General features: G+C 43.2%; 1 protein-coding gene across 6 annotated transcripts in view; it reads right to left on the bottom strand.

The window, feature by feature from the left end:
- The window catches only part of NALCN (sodium leak channel, non-selective), a 300,415-nt gene extending 280,909 nt beyond the window's left edge, over positions 1 to 19,506 (bottom strand). For 4 of the 6 annotated variants that reach the window (XM_089511232.1, XM_089511233.1, XM_089511229.1 and 1 more), the window contains exons 1-3: positions 19,324 to 19,506; positions 3,854 to 4,000; positions 1,082 to 1,264 (exon numbers count right to left, since the gene is read on the bottom strand). In XM_089511232.1, the coding sequence (XP_089367358.1) occupies positions 1,082 to 1,264; positions 3,854 to 3,961 (291 nt within the window). In that variant the 5' untranslated portion in view covers positions 3,962 to 4,000; positions 19,324 to 19,506. Of the gene's footprint in view, positions 1 to 1,081; positions 1,265 to 3,853; positions 4,001 to 10,911; positions 10,966 to 15,265; positions 15,328 to 19,323 lie in introns of those variants that run through there. The other 2 variants (XM_089511230.1, XM_089511231.1) reach the window with 2 other exon arrangements.
- Between the last annotated feature and the right edge of the window lie 261 nt (positions 19,507 to 19,767).

Below are 19,767 nucleotides of genomic sequence, written 5' to 3' on the forward strand. Positions count from 1 at the left end.
CATCAAGCTGTGTAGCTGGGTAATTTATTTTTGCCTCCCCACCATACACGCACACCGTCACACAAACACACCACCTGCAATCTCACACACAAGTACCTCCCATGTCCACCTAGATGCCTTCCCATTTGATTGGTCAGACAGTCACACGTGTTTTGCTCCACCCATATAGGGCATTGGCACATCAGTATGAGAGTGATAGACTGGCAAAGCACAATCATAGCAGCCTCCCATGTATGCCTCTTCAACCCATGCTCTCATGTTAGGCTGTCTGGTTTTTGTGTGTTGTAATTAAATCCACTGGAGTTGTCACATTTGCATTGTTTTGCTTTGCTGCAGCTGCACACTTGCATTGGGGTATTTATATGCAAGTGCAAAGAAGCACATTTTCTAGGCTAAGCTAGAATATCCTGGCTTCTTTTTACTCTGGTTTATAGCCCTGGAGTGTGGCTTCATTTTGGTTTCCACCTGCTTTGGAGGAGTGCGTCATATAAATGCCCCACCTTCAAAGAGGCTGAAAGCCTCTTTATTTTGCCCATCTGTTTCACACCTAAGATGTGAAAGGCCTCTTTTCTTGATCTGCATAAAGCAATGTTGTAAGCAATGTCCCAAACAATAAATATAGAATATTCTGAATAAAAATCATGTTACATAAATGGTATGCAAGTGCACAAATTTGCTCTGGTTCTGGTAGAAATGCAAAGAAAAACTCACACACTAAACAATGGCAGAATAATAAAATTGTCCTGAACTCTGTTTTTAAAGTCAACAGGCTTTACTTCTAATAAGTATGTTGAGGACTAGGACAGATTTGTGGCATGAAGTCATTTTCATTCTGATAAGGAAAATGTACTCCAGTTTATTTATATAGAACAGAATGGGTTAAATGTATTAGAACTGAAACTTTATCATCCTAGTTCACCATAGCTGAAGGTGAGGGATGATTGAGAGTTGCAATCCAACCTGTGTGGGGCTACACACAGGTTGGATTGCCACACACAGGTTGGATCTCTGGTTAAGATTACTTGTAAAGCACTTTATAACATTTTCTTCCATAAAGCACAACCATTTTTGGAAATCTCACCTTGACTATGCCACGGATGTGCATCTTTGCAATCATTTCTGCTGTGTAGAGAAACATCAGTAGTGTATCGAGAGCAAAGGTCACATATTGAAGAGGAGGATAATGCTCAAAGGTCTTTGGGGTGTTCATACATACAGAAATTACACTGATGATGGCACAGATTCGTAGTAAAGAGTGTACCCACTGGGGAAAAAACAGTGAGATATTCATTAGTTGCAAGAGTATGAATATGTGACATTTTGCTGCTCCTTTTAGTGAGATCTCATGAACTTGGAATAAAGTTATAAATTCAGAAAGAGAGAGAGAGAGAGAACTGTGAAGTAGTATTTACTCTCCATATATATATGTAGGGCAGCTTTCCAAATAATTATTCATAGGTTCCCCTTGCTCTTTGCCCTGTATATGTCTGTCCCACTTCTCCACCACTGCACACTTCCTTGGCCTTTATGTTTCTCTCCCTTTTCCACCACTGCAAAATAAACTATTTTTAAACAGGACAAAAAATTGAATAAATAAGCATTTTTCAGACTCCCCTGTTTTTCAAACTCATTTCCCCACATTCCATTTTGAATTTTCAAGAACTTTAATGGCCCCTAAGAATGACAGATAAAAACAATTCAAGAGTACTATTAGAAAAATATCATTCAGCAAAATTCTGTTCATTTCTCATCTCAGCAGCTACTGTTTTATCATACAGTGTTGAATAATATGTATTTCTAAACTGTAGCTTTTCTGTGAATGATGGTTCCTTTACTCCCATTCTGTTTGCAACCTGATGAACAAGCTCCAAATTTCTTTTTTCCCTGTTCATCATTGTTCATATAGGGGTGAAGCAGTCAGGCAGAAAGGAGGGCCTAGAAGCTGCTCCAAACCCAACTGTCTCAGGGTTGCAGTGGACACATGCCGAGGCCCCAAAGGCGCCTCCTCCCATGGCCCCAAATAGGAGCAGAAAAGATCCACTCCTTTTGGGGCCAGTTTTGGGTCGCCTTAGGCAGCCCCAGCAAAGCCCTGAGGCAGCCCCAAGTGCTATGGGGGTAAACGACATGCCCCCAGAGCAGCCAGAAGTCACCCCGTCTGCCCATCTGTTTCGGGCCACAGTCACATTATCCTATGTGTGTATGCCTTCAAACTGCCTGTCAATTTATAGTGACCTCCATGAATTTCATAGGGCTTTTTAAGGCAAGGAACACTCAGAAGTGGTTTAGCCAGTTCCTTCCTCTGAAATTTTGGCCTGTTACAGACTGCCAAAATAAAGCTGCTTCGGGTCTCTTTGGAGGTATGCTATTTAAATGATGCATGGGTCCTAAGAATCCGGAAGCTGCACCAAAAGCTGCACTCCGGTGCTTAGGAATAGAGCGTGGCTTTGGTGCGACCTCCGGACTCTTAGGACCCATGCATCATTTAAATAGCATACCTCCAAAGAGACCCGAAGCAGCTTTATTTTGGCAGTCTAACAGGCCATAGATTACAGTACCAAATATTCATTGGTAATCTCTCATCCAAGTACTAACCAGGAGTGATACTGCTTAGCTTCCAAGAGCAGATGGGTTATGGTACATTTAGGGTATTTAGGCCCTCATCCTACTATGGTCAAGGCTATGAAACCATGTAGCACAAACACATGACAAGCTCATATGATAGAAATAGATGCCTCTGGCCTGGAACAGACAGCCAGGAAAGCGTGGCCCGAGACTGCTCTGGCCACAAGTGGGCTGGGACTGCAGCGACCACATGGCCCACTCTGAAAGCGAGCCGCTACCTCTGGCCCCACCCTGCACCGCCAGGAGACGGATTATTCCGGCTCCTCTTTGCTCCAAGCTAAAGGACTGGAATGCAGCCTCAGTGCAGCTTCTGGCCACATTGAAGGTATGCGGCATATAAATGGTGCATCTCTAACATGGCTTCTTTATGCCCATGTGTTCCACCCCTTAGTCCCCATGCCAGGAGAAAAGCAGCATATTAAATAAATAAGATAAATACATAAATATTTCACATATCTGTCAGGTAAAATATATATGGCATGGTCCAACTAAACCCAATAATCTTCAAATGTCACTTAATTCAATAAGAAAATGGCCCCATACAGACAGGCCAAAATAAAGCTGCTTTGGGTCACTTTGGGGTATGCTGTTTAAATGTTGCATGTGTCCTAAGAGTCGAGAAGCTGCGCCAAAGCCACTAACCAGTCCTAAGGGCTGGCGCACAGCTTAGGCATAGCTTCTGGACTCTTAGGATGCATGCATCATTTAAACAGCATACCTCCAAAGTGACCCAAAGCAGCTTTATTTTGGTGTGTCTGTATGGGGCTTTAATGTCTTGAAGTCCAGCCAATGGGACTTTATAGTATTTAACTTTGGCTTGACCAAACTCTAAGGAAAGGGTGGGGGAAGTGTGGCTTGCAGGCCACATGCAGATCTTGCCCTCTACTTCTGCAGACCCTGAAGCCCACCCCCAATCCCCCTGTGAAAGAATGCCCCCAAACCACATGCAAAGTTTTCCCAGTGCATGCAAAAGCACAGAAAAATAAATCCACAACCCTTCCCACCCCTAAAAGCCCCCTCAGAATGTCCCCCCATATCTAAAATGGTTCCCCCTTTGTTTTTCTTTCATAATAGTGACAGGAAGCAATGTGGCTTCACTTCCAGTTCCCAATTTGAAGAAAAAACAGGGAAAATAAATTATTTTGGTATATTCAGGTGGGATGAAGCCATGGGTGGATGGGGGACTCACCACCCAACCCTAGCACAGTTGACTATGGTTTTGAAAACTTACTGGTTTGTTAATCCACACAATATCTGCATTATCTGATAAAGATTCATCTGGACCAAAATCTGTCACCGGCTGGGCTTCTACCCTAGAACTTTGCTTCCTTTTAAGCATACTGGAATTAACTTTGGTTATTTAAACTGATGAAATCTCCTGAAAAAGAAAAGAGAAACATCATGGTTAAACAAAAAATAAAGCTGCTTGACCAGATTAGAAAACATACAAACATCTGTCTACATTACATGATGCTAAAAAAATGTAGCTCATTTATGGAAATGACTATGGAAACATGAACATTATTTACTGACTATAACAGCTACAAGTCAGCCCAAGTTCCTTTATTGTTTTCCAAGCTGATTCTGCCTTATCTTTGAAAATAATAACAACAATCCCTGGAACTTCATGTAATATTTCTCCATTACATGTCCTTTTCATTTATTTTATTTGTTGTATTTATATCCCTCCTCTGTTCCATGACCCAAGAAGATTTACAACACAATATTAGCAATACACTTAAAGTTTCAGATAATAAAACAACTTCTTCTTCTTGTGTGCCTTCGAGTCATTTTTGCTTTGTGGTGATCTTAAAGTGAACATATCACAGAGTTTTTGTGACAAGGTTTTTAAAGGGGGGGTGGCTGCCTTTGTCTTCCTGTGAGACCGAGACTTGCCCAAGATCACCCAGTGACTTTCTATGGATGAGCAGATTCGAATTCTGTTCTTCGGAGTCATAGTTCAACACTCAGATCAATACACCACACTGGCTCGTGAATGAATATTTCTTAAAGAAGAAAAACATATCAGTTAAATGCAAGCCTTGGCAATTAACTATTCCTAAAATCTCATCTGAAAAGGGTAACAGGTATAGGACCTAGCTAGCTTCCCTTTGGAAGTGAGTTCTCATGTTTGGGAACAGCCACCAAAAAGGCTCTCACTTGCATGCCTTTCTCTCAACCACCTCAGGGAAGTTGAAAAAAGAACCTCTTCACCTCAAACCCTGCAATCATTTCATCTTTTTATCAATGAATTTGTCACAATGACATGAAAAATAATATAAAATACAAAAACAGAACAAGTAATAATAATAATAATAATTTGTTTTATTTATATACCGCTATTCCAAAGATCATAGCGGTGAACAGTAAGCTAATTAGCAAGTAAGCTAATTTGCCCCCAACAGTCTGGGTACTCATTTTAGCGACCTCGGAAGGATGCAAGCCTGAGTCGAGCTTGGGCCCTTTTGCTGGTCTTGAACTCGCAACCTTGTGGTTTTGAGTGAATGGCTGCAGTACAGGCATTTAACCACTGCGCCACCAGGGCAAGAAAACACATATGGGGAATAGAGGTAACATCCCACAGATAAAGCACAGTGATTACACAACAAAAGCCTCAACTAGGCTGCATCCGCACTGCAGAAATAATCCAGTTTGGCACCATTTTTACTGCCATGGCTCAATGATGTGGAATTTTGGGAACTGTAGTTTTGTGAGACATTTAGCCTTCTCTGTCAGATCGCTGTAGTGCCCCAATAAACTATATAGTTCCCAGAATTTCATAGGATGGGGCCATGGCAATCAAAGTAGTATCAACCTGGATTATTCTGCAGTGCAGATGCAGCCCTGGAAGCACCCAGAACCTCTTTGTAAATTTCTTTCTTTGTACTGATATGTAAAGTTCAGGAGCCTTGTCCTTTTTTTGCATCTCTCTATCCTACCAATAAATCCAAATTGCCTCCATGTTTTGAGTCATCATCTAAAACATATGCTTGCTCCTGGGAAAAATTAAACAACATGAGATGGATTGAGCACTTGTTTAAAAAAACTGATGCAGTCACAAATATATAGATTTCACTTGATGAAAACATACAATTGGGTCCTTGGTATCTGCTGGGGTTTGGTTACAGGACCCCCACATAGATACCAAAATCCATGGATGCTCAAGTCCAATTAAATACAGTGGCATAGTAAAATTGTGTCCCTTATATAAAACAGCAAAATCAATGTTTGCTTTTTGGAATTTATGCCTTTTGGAGTATTTTCAAACCATGAATAGTTGAATCCATGAGTAAAGAATCCATGAATATGAATGGCTGGTTGTATTTGGTTTACATGGAACAATTTGAAAACACACAAACATATGGAAGCATACCTTTGCTCATTCATTATCATCAATAAATTTTATTTTAACATTAAGGAAATAGCTTGCTAAGCTGTGAGATCAGATTCTCAGGTGTACGGTTTGAATTATTCAGACATATTCTTTAGATTATATACTAACTATCCTGTGTTGATCTCTCTCTCTCTTATACATATAATAATAATAATAATAATTTGTTTTATTTATATACCACTATTCCAAAGATCATAGTGGTGAACAGCAAGTAAGCTAATTAGCAAGTAAGCTAATTTGCCCCCAACAGTCTGGGTACTCATTTTAGCGACCTCAGAAGGATGCAAGCCTGAGTCGAGCTTGGGCCCTTTTGCTGGTCTTGAACTCGCAACTTTGTGGTTTTGAGTGAATGGCTGCAGTACAGGCATTTAACCACTGCGCCACCAGGGCTCCATATGTTTTATATTGTATTGTATGTCATCCTTGGAAAGTTTTTTTTTTATTTAAATGGAGTATATATACTCTAAGAAAGCCAGTGTTGTGTAGTAGTTTGATCACTGAACAATGACTCTGGAGACTATGGTTTGAATCCCTGCTCAGTCATGGAAACCCACTGAGTGATCTTGAGCAAGTCATACTCAGCCTCAGAGGAAGGCAAAGGCAACCCCACTCTAAATAAATCTTGTCAGAAAACCCCCATGATAGATTAGCCTTAATGTAGGTATAAGCTGGAACAATGTGAAGGCTGACCACCACAATACCTAAACAAACTGTTTCTTTTGTTTGTGCATGCACAAATGAATGCTAAAAACCGCATTTTGGTGACTGTCAATCTTGCCCAGTATAACTACATTTTCTGGCATTCACAGTATTTGTCTGAAATTGTCAATATTCATATGTTAACACTGATAATCTACATTTTGAACATTTACTCTAACACTTATGAAGGTTGCACAGAATATATATATATATATACACACACACAAACACACACACGAGAGAGTGAGAGAGAGAAAGAGAGAGAGAGAGATGTTCCAGCATCTACATGCAGCTTGTACATTTGCAACTATCCAGATACTAGATTTCAGAAAGCACAAGAGTAGGTTTTAAGAGCATACTGTTTGTTTTTAAGCCTTTTAAGGAACCATTCTACTTTCTTTTCCTTTTTTTGTCAGCTAAGATATTTCAGTTGCTCTGTAAATCAGAAATAAACATTCATTTGGTAACACTGGGACTGCTTAATATATAAGAGTGCATATTTTAATAAGTGATTCAAAATATCACCATTTCAGCTTATTTTTAGACTAAAAAAAACAAAAAAGAAAAAGAAAGAAATACATGACCCTCCTTTCTACAAAAAAGGCAAGAAAAACTTGCAAAAGTTCTAAAAGGGAGAATAAAACTATTTAGATGTAAACATTAAATGTATTCAACCCTGTGGGGAATTAAAATCAAAGCAACCCAAGCCAGAATCATCCAGCAGAGGAAGGACATGTTCTAAAGAAGACAAAAGTAAAGGCTAGAAATAACAAAAATGTCTGTATTATCTGTTTTTTAACTTCAGTTTTACTACCATGTACCCAAGTGGCAATGTAACCTTTCTTCATACATGTCTATATTTTATCACCCATTGTACTTAATTTTCAGGGAAAGCTGCAGTATTCCTTGGTTCTTTTTTCTCCATCAGGTTTTTTCTTCTAATAGCAAACCTCTTAGCAAACCCAACTCTAATAGCAAAACTCTTAAGAAAACAAAGCAGCAGAATCCACATATTAGAGATACATAGAAGCAACCTGAGTATACCCACTGAATTGGGGAACTTGGTAAATCAGCACTTAGGCAAATTCCATTGATTCAATGTGTCTACTGTAGCTGTCATCAACAGTTGGATTTTGGTCCGAGTGTTCCATGGTTATGGAGTACACAAAGACCTAAATCCAACTGTTAATCCCAACTAGAATAACTCCACTCTAGTTGCATAATCAGTGGAACTTGCATAAGGTTGATATACCTGGTCCCTATAGATTCAATAGGTTTACTTTAGTTATGATAAATGATTTAGCCACGCAGTACCTAGCATCTTTTAGGGGAGAAAGAAGGATAACACAGATATAAATTTACAGTGCCTTGCAGAAGTATTCACACACACACCTTGATTTTTCCATACTTTATCACATTACAGCTTGGAATAGAAATGGATCTACTATTTGATGTACACAAAGTATTCGAAGTTGTCAAGGTGCAAAATATTTTTGCTGTACCACAAAGGTAAAACAGACAAAAACAAACTGGTACTTGTAGGTTGTATAAATATTCCCTTGCTCTGCTATCACATTTTAAATCAACTCTGGTGCAACCTACTACAGGTTGAGTATCCCTTATCCAAAAATCCAAAATACTCCTCCCAAACTCAGTAACTACGTAAGGAGAACATCAATTAGAGAAACACCAGGAAACCAACAGTAACTGAATAAGCTAGAAAGGTCTACAACTGAGACAGGAAATGGGACAACTAAGTAGCCTTGGTGGCGCAGTGTTTAAATGCCAGTACTGCAGCCACAAGCTTGTGTGTTCGATCCTAGGGCTCCAAGATTGACTTAGGCTTCCATCCTTTTGTAGGTTGGCAAAATGAGTACCCAGCTTGTTGGGAGCAATTAGTTTACAGATAGCAAAATGCTTAGAGAATGCTAAGTTCACTGATGAGTGGTACAAAAATGTACAGTCGGACCTCCATATTTGTGGGGGATCTGTTCCAGACTCTCCCCCGTGGATACAAAAATCCATGCATGCTCAAGTCCATTAAAATTAATGGCAGCACAGCATAAATGCATGTGCCCAGTAGCACAGTTATGTGCACGTTCCACCATTAACCAATGGTTAATTCTGCGGATTGCAAGTCAGCTGATAAGGAGGATTGACTGCATATGATACTGCTATTGCTACAACTATCACTCAAACATTCCACAAAGCTGAGCTTTATGGGAGAGTGGCAAGAAACAAACCCATATCAAAGCCTGTTTGGAGTTTGGAAAGAGGTATGTGGGAGGCACAGCAAACATTTTTTTAAAAAAAAATGTTCTCTCATATGATAAGACCAAAATTGAACTCTGGGGCGTTGCTGAAAAGGCTGTAAGTGGTGCAAAGCCAAAAGTGCCCACTACTTCAAAATACAATGTGTGGAGAGGTTTTGCCTCTGCTTCTTCTGTATTATCATGCAGGATGAGTAAGAGGATCTAGGAGCTGTACAGACAGCCCCCAAGGGGCGGTGGGATACCACCCCTTACCTAGCTGGATGAGGGCTGTGGCAGCTGCGGCCCCTATCTGGTCTTTCCATGGCAAAAAAGAAGCCACAAAAAGCAGCTCCTTTTTGCGCCCCAGAAAGGGCACCCTAGCTGCTGGCGCTATGGCTTTTTGGCACTCATTTGGCGCAGCATGTGTACATGCTGTGACAAGGGAGTGCCATGAAGCCTCCTGCCTTGTGGTGGGGTGCACAGCATCATGCTGGCATGGGGAGAGTCAGGGCACACAGTCACTATGCCTTCACTCCGCCCCGATGCCAGCATTTATCGCTGGTGTATACAGCCTCTTAGTTCCTATGATTCTATAATGTTATCTGAATGTTAGGCAAATCTGTAGATTCCTACAAGTGGAGGAAGTTATAAAAGTAGTCATAATTAAGAGATTTATATCCAACCTTTCAATTTACTATATATCCCTCAGGGTTATGAGAATGATTCTGTCGTCATAGAATTCCCCACCTTCACTCAGTCACATCCACAAAACAGTATCTGCAGCATTTTGTTATGTCATTTCTTTTTATTTTGATCTCTCATGGGAGGATCAGGCCAGGTCTATAGCGAGCCAAGCTATGCCCAAATAAGCTAGGATCAAGTACAAAAGGATTTGTTAGTTCTAGAAATCCTGGCTTCATTGGATGTAATTAACCATACGTAGGCCTAAATATATTAAAGGTACCAGATCCTCTCTGATCTTATACAGTAAACAGAGTCAGCTCCAGTTAGTACTTGGATGAGAGACCACCAATGAATACCAGGTGGGTAGGCTATGTTTCAGAGGAAGGAACTGGCAAAAATATCTCTGAATATCTCTTGACTAAAAAAATCCCCATGGAATTCATGAGATCATCATATGTCAACAGGTGACCTAAAGGCACATAAACCCACAATGAACCATAATCTCACGTTCCAACTGAACTACTGGTTTGTTTACTAGTACTTTGTGCAAGTACTATTCCTAGAGGATTACTACAAATGGTTTTTAAACTGTGATTGTACCAAAAAAGTGACTTTGGAGATAACATGACAATGGGGCTCAACAGATGGGCAGAAAGGAGTGGCGAGATGCTGCCCCTTTCTGCTCCGGAAGCAGGCCGCAGCAACCACATGGTGTGACCTGTGCATGGCAGAAAAAGAAGCCCCGAAAAGCATATAGTGCCAGTCTGTACCAGGGCAATGTTTCCAACTCGTAGTTGCTCTGTCCCCAACCTATAACTCCTGCATCCTTTTCCACTGACAGAGTAAACCTATCAATGACCTACGAATCCTGAAACTTTGCAGATGCGAAACATCACTGCCAGGACAACTGCATCAATGCCAGTCATGTGGTATGAGTGTCCTCATGGATCAGAATCTAGGAAGGAAGAGCAGAAAGCGCCTTGTATTTCCTCCTTTTCCATCTGCCTGGCTCAGTCTGTTTTTTTCCTTTTTTGTAAAAAATCCACATGGTTCTGTTTCTTTGGGAGGGGGGTTTGGGGGGGAGGATTTTGCATTCTTGGAAACTCCCCTTTTCTATGCTGTCTAAACCTACAACCCAAAGGTGGAGGAATAACAACAACCCCAAGAGCGACTCCAAAGGACAGGTTAGAGGTATTTATATCAAGCCATGCCAATCCAGAGGCTTCATACTGATTGCCATCTGAGGGCCTGGGACTTCACCTTCCTGCTTCATGATACGCTTGAAGAGATTTCCTCTTCCAGGTCTGCTAGATCCCTGCTCAAGACAAGGAGATTCCCAATTTAAACACCATATCTTCAATATCTTTGAATCTGGGTCGATTCAAGAAGGAGTTGCCTTCCCAAGGCTTCATTATGCATCATCTGAAAATATATTGTGACGGTTGACTTTGCAGGTAAGGCTTGAATTGTCACTGCTAATATCTGCTGCAAAAAGAACTGGGAAAGAAAGGAAGGAAAGAGGGAAGAAAGAAAGAAGGGAGGCAGGTAAAGAAATAAAATTGCTGCAAAAATAAAATATTCAAAAGTACTACTTCTGAACCAGGAATTTCTGAATGACAATACCGAATGAGCAAATCTGAAGATGACAATAAGGTAAAGAGCAAATAAAAGATAATTATACCAAAAGGGCATACTCTGCCATTGGTCCCTGTGCAAATCTCATTTTAATCCACTCAGAATCCAACCAAGGAGTGGAGAACCGTATAGCAATCTAACTCAGTTCCCCCCACAACATACTTTAAATACTTTGAGCCCTTGGTTTCTACTGGGATTTGGTTCCAGGACCCCCTGTGGATACCAAAATCCATGGACATTCATGTTCCTGGGAAAAGACAGCTCTCTTGCCTTGGGAAGGGGTTTGGGGAAAGTGAATGCACCCTCCTTCCTGCAGTTGCAAGTCTTCAGAGAGCTCCCGAGAGCTCCCTGAAACCTTGGAAGGGAAGAAGGGAGCCACAAATGGATGCTCCCCTGACCTTCCAGCACCTCAGAGAGCTTGCTCGAGATGAAGGCTCAAACAGCTTTAGAGGGAGATGGGGCACGCAGTGCTCCCCCCCCCCCCCATCACACTTTATTTGCAAATTTTGACTTTTGCGGGGGGGGGGGGTCTTGTGCCCCTAACCCTCATGAATGCCAAGGGTTGACTGTACTGTATCTCAGTCAACACATAACAATAGAACATTTATACTGTGAGGTAGGCTGCATCTACACTGCAGAATTAATGCAGCTTTGAACAGCTTTAACTGACATGGCTCAATGCTATAGGTTTCTAAGATTTGTAGTTCTCTGGCAGACATGTGATTCAAATCCCAGGATCCCATAGGATGGAGATATGACATTTAATGTCAAATTGCATTAATTTTTCAGTGCAGGAGCAGCCATACCCACTTGAGAACTCTGTCATAACAAAGTGATCCACATCTGAACTAATATCAAATACAGAACTTTCACATTACATGGCAGTGATTTTGAATAGACAGTATACATGTTCAACTGTAATAATAATAATAATAATAATAATAATATGTTTTATTTATAAACCGCTATTCCAAATAGATCATAGCGGTGTACAAACTGTAAAGTTTGTACTGTTAAAATAAAGTTGTGTGTGTACACAGACACATAAACCAGCTAATAGGTCCCTCATGAGTTACAGTTTAAGAGCATTCCCACTGAGCTTAAAATGTGTATATGGAGATTATCGCACCGGGTTCTGAGAACGTTCTCATCACGTGATGAGAACGGAACGCATTTGAGTATACCGCACGTATGTGTTCCAATCGGGTTCTCAGAACGTTTAAATGTGTTCCAAATGTGTTCCAGGAGGGTACAGATTGAATGTGTTCCCAGAGAGCTGAAACGTGATGAGAACGTTCCAACAGAAGTGTGTGCGGTATTCATATCCGTTCTCAAATCCGTTCTCTCATTCCCCCGTCTCCTGATTGGCTGAAAGAATGACAGGCAGGGAGGCAGGGAGGCAGGGAGGCAGGCAGGCGAGCGACTGCAGTGAGGGAAGGTGTGTGTGTGTGTGTGTGTGTGAGAGAGAGAAAGAGAGAGAGAGAGGGAGGGGGGGAAGAAGGAGGGAGGGAAGGAAGGAAAAAGGGAGGAAAGGTGGGACAAGGAAGAGAAGAGGAAAGCAGGGAAAGAGAGAGAAAGAGAGAGAAAGAGAGAGGGAAAGAAGAGACCAGAGCAGAGAGCAAGAGGGAGAGGGTCTGGCTGCTTCTGCGGGGGGCCTCTAGTGTCATGTCCAGTGGGGCTCCTGTGCTGTCACAATGCAGAAGGCAGGGATGCCCAGGACCTTCTCCTCCTTCCCTCCAGGAGGGAACCCACAAAAGCTCCTCTGTTTGGAGCACCACAGAAAAGCAAGCAAACAACTCCCAGAATTCCATAGCAAAGAGCCAGACAAGAGTTAAAGCGGGGAGGGAAGCTCACAACCTGAAGGCACACATTACATGCACACACACAGGAGGAAATGGGATGACAGCAGAGGACTCTTCTTTTCTAACCGGTTTAAAGAGCTGCAATGGCTGCAGGGGCTCTCCCCTTGGTCCAGTCCCCTCCCTTTCCCTCCGCTTGAAGGGACCTCCGTGGAGCTCCCTTAAAGCCCAGGCTGCCAAGGAGGGGACTCTGCCCTTGGCCCATCAAGTTACATAAGTTTTATCCTATTTTCTTCAAACATATGCCAGCATATGAAGCCCCAGCGTTTTATAGGGGCTTGCCTTCCTTCCCTCCCAAGAGAATCCTCGGACTCCCTTCGGAGGGAAGACAAGCTGGGGAGGGGGGCTTGCCTTCCTTCCCTCCCAAGGGAACCTTTGGAGGGAAGACTTCAAAGTGAGGCTGAGAAGCACTCTCCCGGCCAGAGTCCCTAGGCTTACTGAAATCCCCCACCTCCCTTCCCCATAGAAATCAATCCAAAAACTGAGTTTAAAAGGAGCAGAGGTGAGCCCTTTGGGTCTGCATCTGGGAGAGATTTTAAACTCCGTTTTTGGATTGATTCCTATGGGGAAAGAGGGGAGAGAGAGAGATGGCAGGACATCCCCATAGCCAGGCAACCTCTGCCTCCCGAGATGAAGACCCATAGGGCTTTCTGCTCTTTAAGCTCCGTTTTTGGATTGATTCCTATGGGGAAAGAGGGGAGAGAGAGAGATGGCAGGACATCCCCATAGCCAAGCAAGCTCTGCCTCCCCAGATGAAGACCCATAGGGCTTTCTGCTCTTTAAGCTCCGTTTTTGGATTGATTTCTATGGGGAAAGAGGGGAGAGGGAGAGATGGCAGGACATCCCCATAGCCAAGCAAGCTCTGCCTCCCCAGATGAAGACCCATAGGGCTCACTGCTCTTTAAGCTCCATTTTTGGATTGATTTCTATGGGGAAAGAGGGGAGAGGGAGAGATGGCAGGACATCCCCATAGCCAAGCAAGCTCTGCCTCCTCAGATGAAGACCCATAAGGGCTCTCTGCTCTTTAAGCTCCGTTTTTGGATTGATTTCTATGGGGAAAGAGGAGAGAGAGAGAGATGGCAGGACATCCCCATAGCCAAGCAACCTCTGCCTCCTCAGATGAAGACCCATAAGGGCTCTCTGCTCTTTTTTAACCTCCGTTTTTGGATTGATTCCTATGGGGAAGGGAGGTGAGGGATTTCAGTAAGCCAAGCCTCCCTTTTTCCTCTTTCCTGGGAGCAGCGCCTCTCCCGAGCCGTCCAACCTCTGAGTGGCGACGTCATCAGAACACAGCCCACAAAACGTAATACAGCAAACCGTTCTGAGAACGGTTTCAAGAAAAAGGAATCGCTGTGCGGTAAAATGCAGTTCTGATCACGTTCTGATCACGTTCTAGTTTACTAATGCAGTAATATCTGTTCCAGGAACGTTCTCATCACGTGATGATACGGAACGTTCTCAGAACGCAGTGCGATAATCTTCTATGTGTTTACTTCACTGTGGCTAATAGTTCTTTGGCTAACAGCCCATACTCCTTTTTCAAAGTGTTCAGGTGCAATAGATATATATAACTACTTCAAAAGTGACAGTGAAACGTGCAGCTTACACTGAAATTTTATACATACTGACTTAGAAGTAAGCCTCACTTATTTCTTACGTTAATGAGACTTCCTCTCTAGCAAAGAATGCAGCCTCGATCTCATATTTTGTTAAAGTTATGATTTCACCCTACTGCATTTCCCCCTATCCCTTTGCTCTTACATCCCCCTCATTTTCCTTCATGCACCTCTCACCATTTAGGGTCTATAGTACCATTGCCACATCTGTACTGCCCTCTCAGTTTCAATGTCCCAGAAATTGACTTTGAACATTACGTCTAGGCAAACTATCAAGTTCAAGGCTCAAGATTACTTGAGGTAGCACATTTTTGAATCGCCCCAATTCAACAAGAGGCACACAGAAAAAAGGCAAGAAATAGTAATATAAAAACAAACAGTAGATTTTAGTCTGTTGTTGCATAAAAGATTTGCTTTTGTTTACATGTTTTTGATTAAAAGACACTAAAGACTGAGGAATGATGAAGTGCTCTGTTTGTGCACCTATCACACCAAAGGGCTCACCATTTATTTATGTGTGGTGCTCTCAAACATATATACAGGTACTTCTGCAAAGTGTCTGTTTCCAATAGCATGCTTAAAATAATTGTGACTTCTCATATTCCTGATGCAAAGGTCTCTTGGGATCTCTAGGAAAGAAGGAACAGCATAGAAAACTAGAACCAAAGTACAATATAGCCAAATGTACCATGGCTGGAGGCCTTTACAAACTAAAATGAAACTTTGGTCATGCATGTCCTCCCTTACTCCTGGAATTTGTGTGTGTGTGTGTGTGTGTGTGTGTGTGTGTAAAGGGGGGGGGGGATCCAGATGTCACCATCTTCCCTTTGTAACCATCCCATGCTTTCCCACAGGCAGCTTCTCTCATCTATTCCCCCCCCCCCTTCTATTAAAAATCTATTACAAAAAAAAAAAAAAAAGAGGAACAGGTACACAATGTCTTTTGAATGGGAACCCTTGTCTGTATGGGAAAGTTAAGCAGAGAGCCAATGTGGTATAATGGTTTGAGTATTGGACTAGGGCTCTGGAGGCCAGGGTTTGATTCCATGCCAGCCATGGAAAATCACTGGGTGACTTTGGGCAAGTCGCACACTCTCAGCTCCAGAAAATCCAGAGAAAACTTCATCTTAGGGTTCCCATAAGTCAGAAATGACTTGAAACTGCACAACAGCAACAATATATGTAATGCTTAACTCAAGGGAAATGGAGCAACTGGAATCCAAAGGATTTGTCAAACTTGTTAATTTTTTTTACCTATCTGCTTATTCAACTAATATTAAAAGAAGATTAATATGCTGTGTGTGTATGTGCCTTAAAGTCACCTGTTTACTTATGGTAACCCCATGAATTTTCTAATCTTTTCTTAGGCAAGGAATACTCTGAGGTGGTTTTGACATTTTCTTCCTCTGAAATATGTTGTACAGCATGGTATTTGTTGGCTGTCTCCCATCCAAATATTAACCTGGACTGACTCTACTTAGATTCCAATATCAGACAGGATACGATGCAGGCTAAACTATATAGTGAATGATGAACCAATCTACACTTCAGAAAAGATTGCAATGCCTGGCATAGAACACATACAGAACACAGTAAAACTTACTTGAAGAGCACATTGCATAGGCCCAGACCATTAAATTGGGGTAATAGCTATTGTCTTTTCTTACTGGGCCGTTAAACTAGTGTACTAATCTCTTTCCTTTTGGAACTCAGGGAAAAGTTTTATGAGAGGGATTAGGGTTTTCTGTTCTTAACACCCTCATGAAAATATAATTTGCTAATTTAATCAAAGAAAAATTATGATATTTAAATTCATATAAATCTACTGTAAACTTTAAAATGACACACACACAACATCTGTGAGGTGTTCTTACAAAGAAGATTTATAGCTGCATATGTAATGCAAATATAAACCAGATATTATCCAGAATATATGTTGTTCTTGTGTGCCTTCAACTCATTTCTGATTTATGACAACCTCATCACAGAGATTTCTTGGCAAATTTTCTTCAGAGCTGGTTTGCCAATGCCTTTCTCTGAGGCTGAGAAAGTGTGACTTGCCCAACATCACCCAGTGAGTTTTCATGGCTGAGCAAAGATTTAAACCCTGGTCTCCCGGAGTCCTAATCCAAAACTCAAACCGTTACACCATATTGGCTCTCCAGAATATATATTTGACTGGAATTGGGCGCAACTGGGTTTCCCCCTTACATTAACATTCAACATTATATAAATATAACAGGAGAGATTTTCAGAAGTATTTTACAGTGCAGTCCTATGTATACAGTGTACCCTTCTTTTATGCAGGGGATCCATTCCGGACCTCCCCCTGCGTAAAAAAAATTGTACGTATGCTTGAGCCCCATTACAAGTAATGGGGCTTGTGCTGGCGGCGGCGCACGCACACCAAAGGCACATGCATCATTTTTCCTTCCGGCACACGGCATCCCTCCTTCCAGCGCTGCTTTCAGTGTATAATGTGCCTGCATATGATGCAGGCGCACTATATTTTAAATCTTATTGAGTTCAATGGGTTTGTGCCCAATCAACTGTACACAGGACTGTATGGTTAATTTTGCATAAATAAGCTATTGTCTTGAGCCACAACACTAATACTTCATTCACCTTAAAGCTGCTCCCAGATGCATCTTCTTATTCCTGCAATTTTTTGCTGTTGTTGCTATGTGCGTTCAAGTTATTTTTGACTTATGGTGACCGTGAGGCCATTAGCAAGTTTCTTCAGAGACTGAGGCTGAGAGAGTGTGACTTGCCCAAGGTCATCCTGATGGATTTACCTGGCAGACCTAGGATTCAAACCTTGGTCTCCAGAATCCAACACTCAAACTACTCCACCATGCTAGCTTTCTATCCTGCAATTACCTTGACTAACCACATTACCAAACTAGAATCTTATAGTGCTGCTATTCCACTTTTACTGCGCTAGCTGCCTCCTGTTGCATTGTAGGGCTTGTAGTTCAGTGAGGCCTAAGGGCTCTCTGGCTGAGAATTCTAAATGCCCTTCCTTAAACTGCAAATACCAGAATGCAACAGGAGGCAGCCAGAGCAGTTAAACTGGAATAGCAGCACTGTAAGTGTCTAGTGCAATAATCTAGAATAACAGAATTTTCAGCCCTCCATTAGTAGCCTTCCTGTTTTCACCATCATCACCACCACCACCACCAGTCCACTAGTCTTTTCTTATCAGAAAAGAAAACTGCAATGGCAAAAAAGACAGGTGCATAATAATGTATTTTGACTGGGAGCAGTAGCAGCCCCAGTAGTGCTTTCCCTGTTGTTGTTGTCCTGAGCTTTTAAGTTGTTTTGGACATATGGCAATCCTACGATGTGGTTTTCTGGGGCTAAGAGTGTGTGACTCACCCAAGGTCACCCAATGGGTTTCCATAGCCAAGTTACAACATTATGACATATACACATAAAATATTAGGGGGTGTATGACATTAAACATTAGGAGGAACTTCCTGCCAGTAAGAGCTGTTCAACAGTGGAACAGACTCCCTCAGACAGTGGTGGAGTCTCCTTCTTTGGAGGTCTTTAAGCAGAGGCTGGATGGCCATCTGTCAGGGATGCTTTGATTGTGAGTTCCTGCATGGCAAGAGGTTGGACTGGATGGCCCTTGTGGTCTCTTCCAACTCTTTGATGCAATGATTCTCTGATTTCCAGAGTTGTAGGCCAGTCCAGTGCTTCCCAAACTTTGGTCATCCAGATACTTCAGTTCCCAGAATTCCTGACTGTTGGGCAAGCTGGCTGGGGCTTCTGGAAGGAGAAGTCCAAAACACCTGGAGGGCCAAGGTTTGCGAACCACTGCTGGCTCCTGACTTCCCCTAACAAATTGCAATGCTTCAAAGGAGGCAGGGCCCTTTGCATGACCTGCTCAAGTGCTCCAGTCTCTAAGGATGATGCCAAAGAAGGCCACAAACCAGGCCTGGAACCCCACTTCAGTCTGGCCTCTGGGCACATGCTCTTGCATCCAATCCTAGTGAGATCCCCAAGGGTGCCAAGGAGAGGGGGCAGGTTTAAAGAAGCCAAAAGAGAGCAGAAAGAAGAAGCAGGGGAGGCCTAAGAGTGAATGAAGGAGGCCCAGATCCTTCTGCTGGTGGTGGGGAGGGAGGACCTTTCTGAAAAGGGAACCTGGGTACCAATGCCAGTGTACTCTTCCTTTAGGCAGATGCCACCCTTCTCCCTCCCTGCTGGACCCCCAGGGCTGCCTAGATTTATCCCCCTAAAGAGGAAGGGGGCTCCTGTGTTTTTCTTCTCAGCCTCCCTCCCTTTTTCTTTCGGGGAAGGAAAACAACCAGGCTTCCTCCTCCTCCTCCTCCTCCTCCTCCTCCTCCATCCTCTCCATCTCTGGGAGCTGGCAGGAAGCTGCATCATGGCAGGACCCAGGTGAAAAAGGAGCCCACCCTCTCCCCCCCCCCAAAGCAGGTAGCTATGCCAGCCTTGGCCCTCCCAGACCCCCATATATCCCTAAACCCACCCCCGGACCCCCAAATCCGCACCCCCCTCCTCCCATCAGGGATGCAGGGAGATGGGGAGCTACCTACCGCCTGCCTCTCCCTTCATGGCGCCATGGGTCAGGATGCTCAGGCCCCCCAGGAGATGGTTTATGGGGGGGGGGCAGTTGGAGGATGAAGGGGGTGGGGTTGCTCAGAGCTCGTTCAAAATCAAGAGCCCGCGTCGCCGGGGAGCAGAGAGGGCTGACCCAGAAGTTGGGGGGAGAGGAGATGGAGATGATGGAGGAGGAGGAAGGAGGAAGGGAGGCGATCCAGGCTGGAGCTGCAGCAGCCTCGCAGTCGCCCAGCAACAGCTGTTCCCCGCCAGCAGCATCCAGAGCCAGGCAGGCGCAGAGGGAAGGAGCCCTTCCCTTCCAACAGGAGAGAGAGAGAGAGATGGAGGGCTCCCAGGCCTGCCTCCTCCTCCTCCTCCTCGCCCTCCAGCCCCACTTTGGGACCCCAGGAGCACAAGAAGGCACTGCGGAATGGAGGACC

Source organism: Sceloporus occidentalis, unplaced genomic scaffold (assembly GCF_023333645.1).
Source record: "Sceloporus occidentalis isolate IW3139 unplaced genomic scaffold, rSceOcc1.0.p SCAF_2, whole genome shotgun sequence".
Lineage (NCBI taxonomy): Eukaryota > Metazoa > Chordata > Lepidosauria > Squamata > Phrynosomatidae > Sceloporus > Sceloporus occidentalis.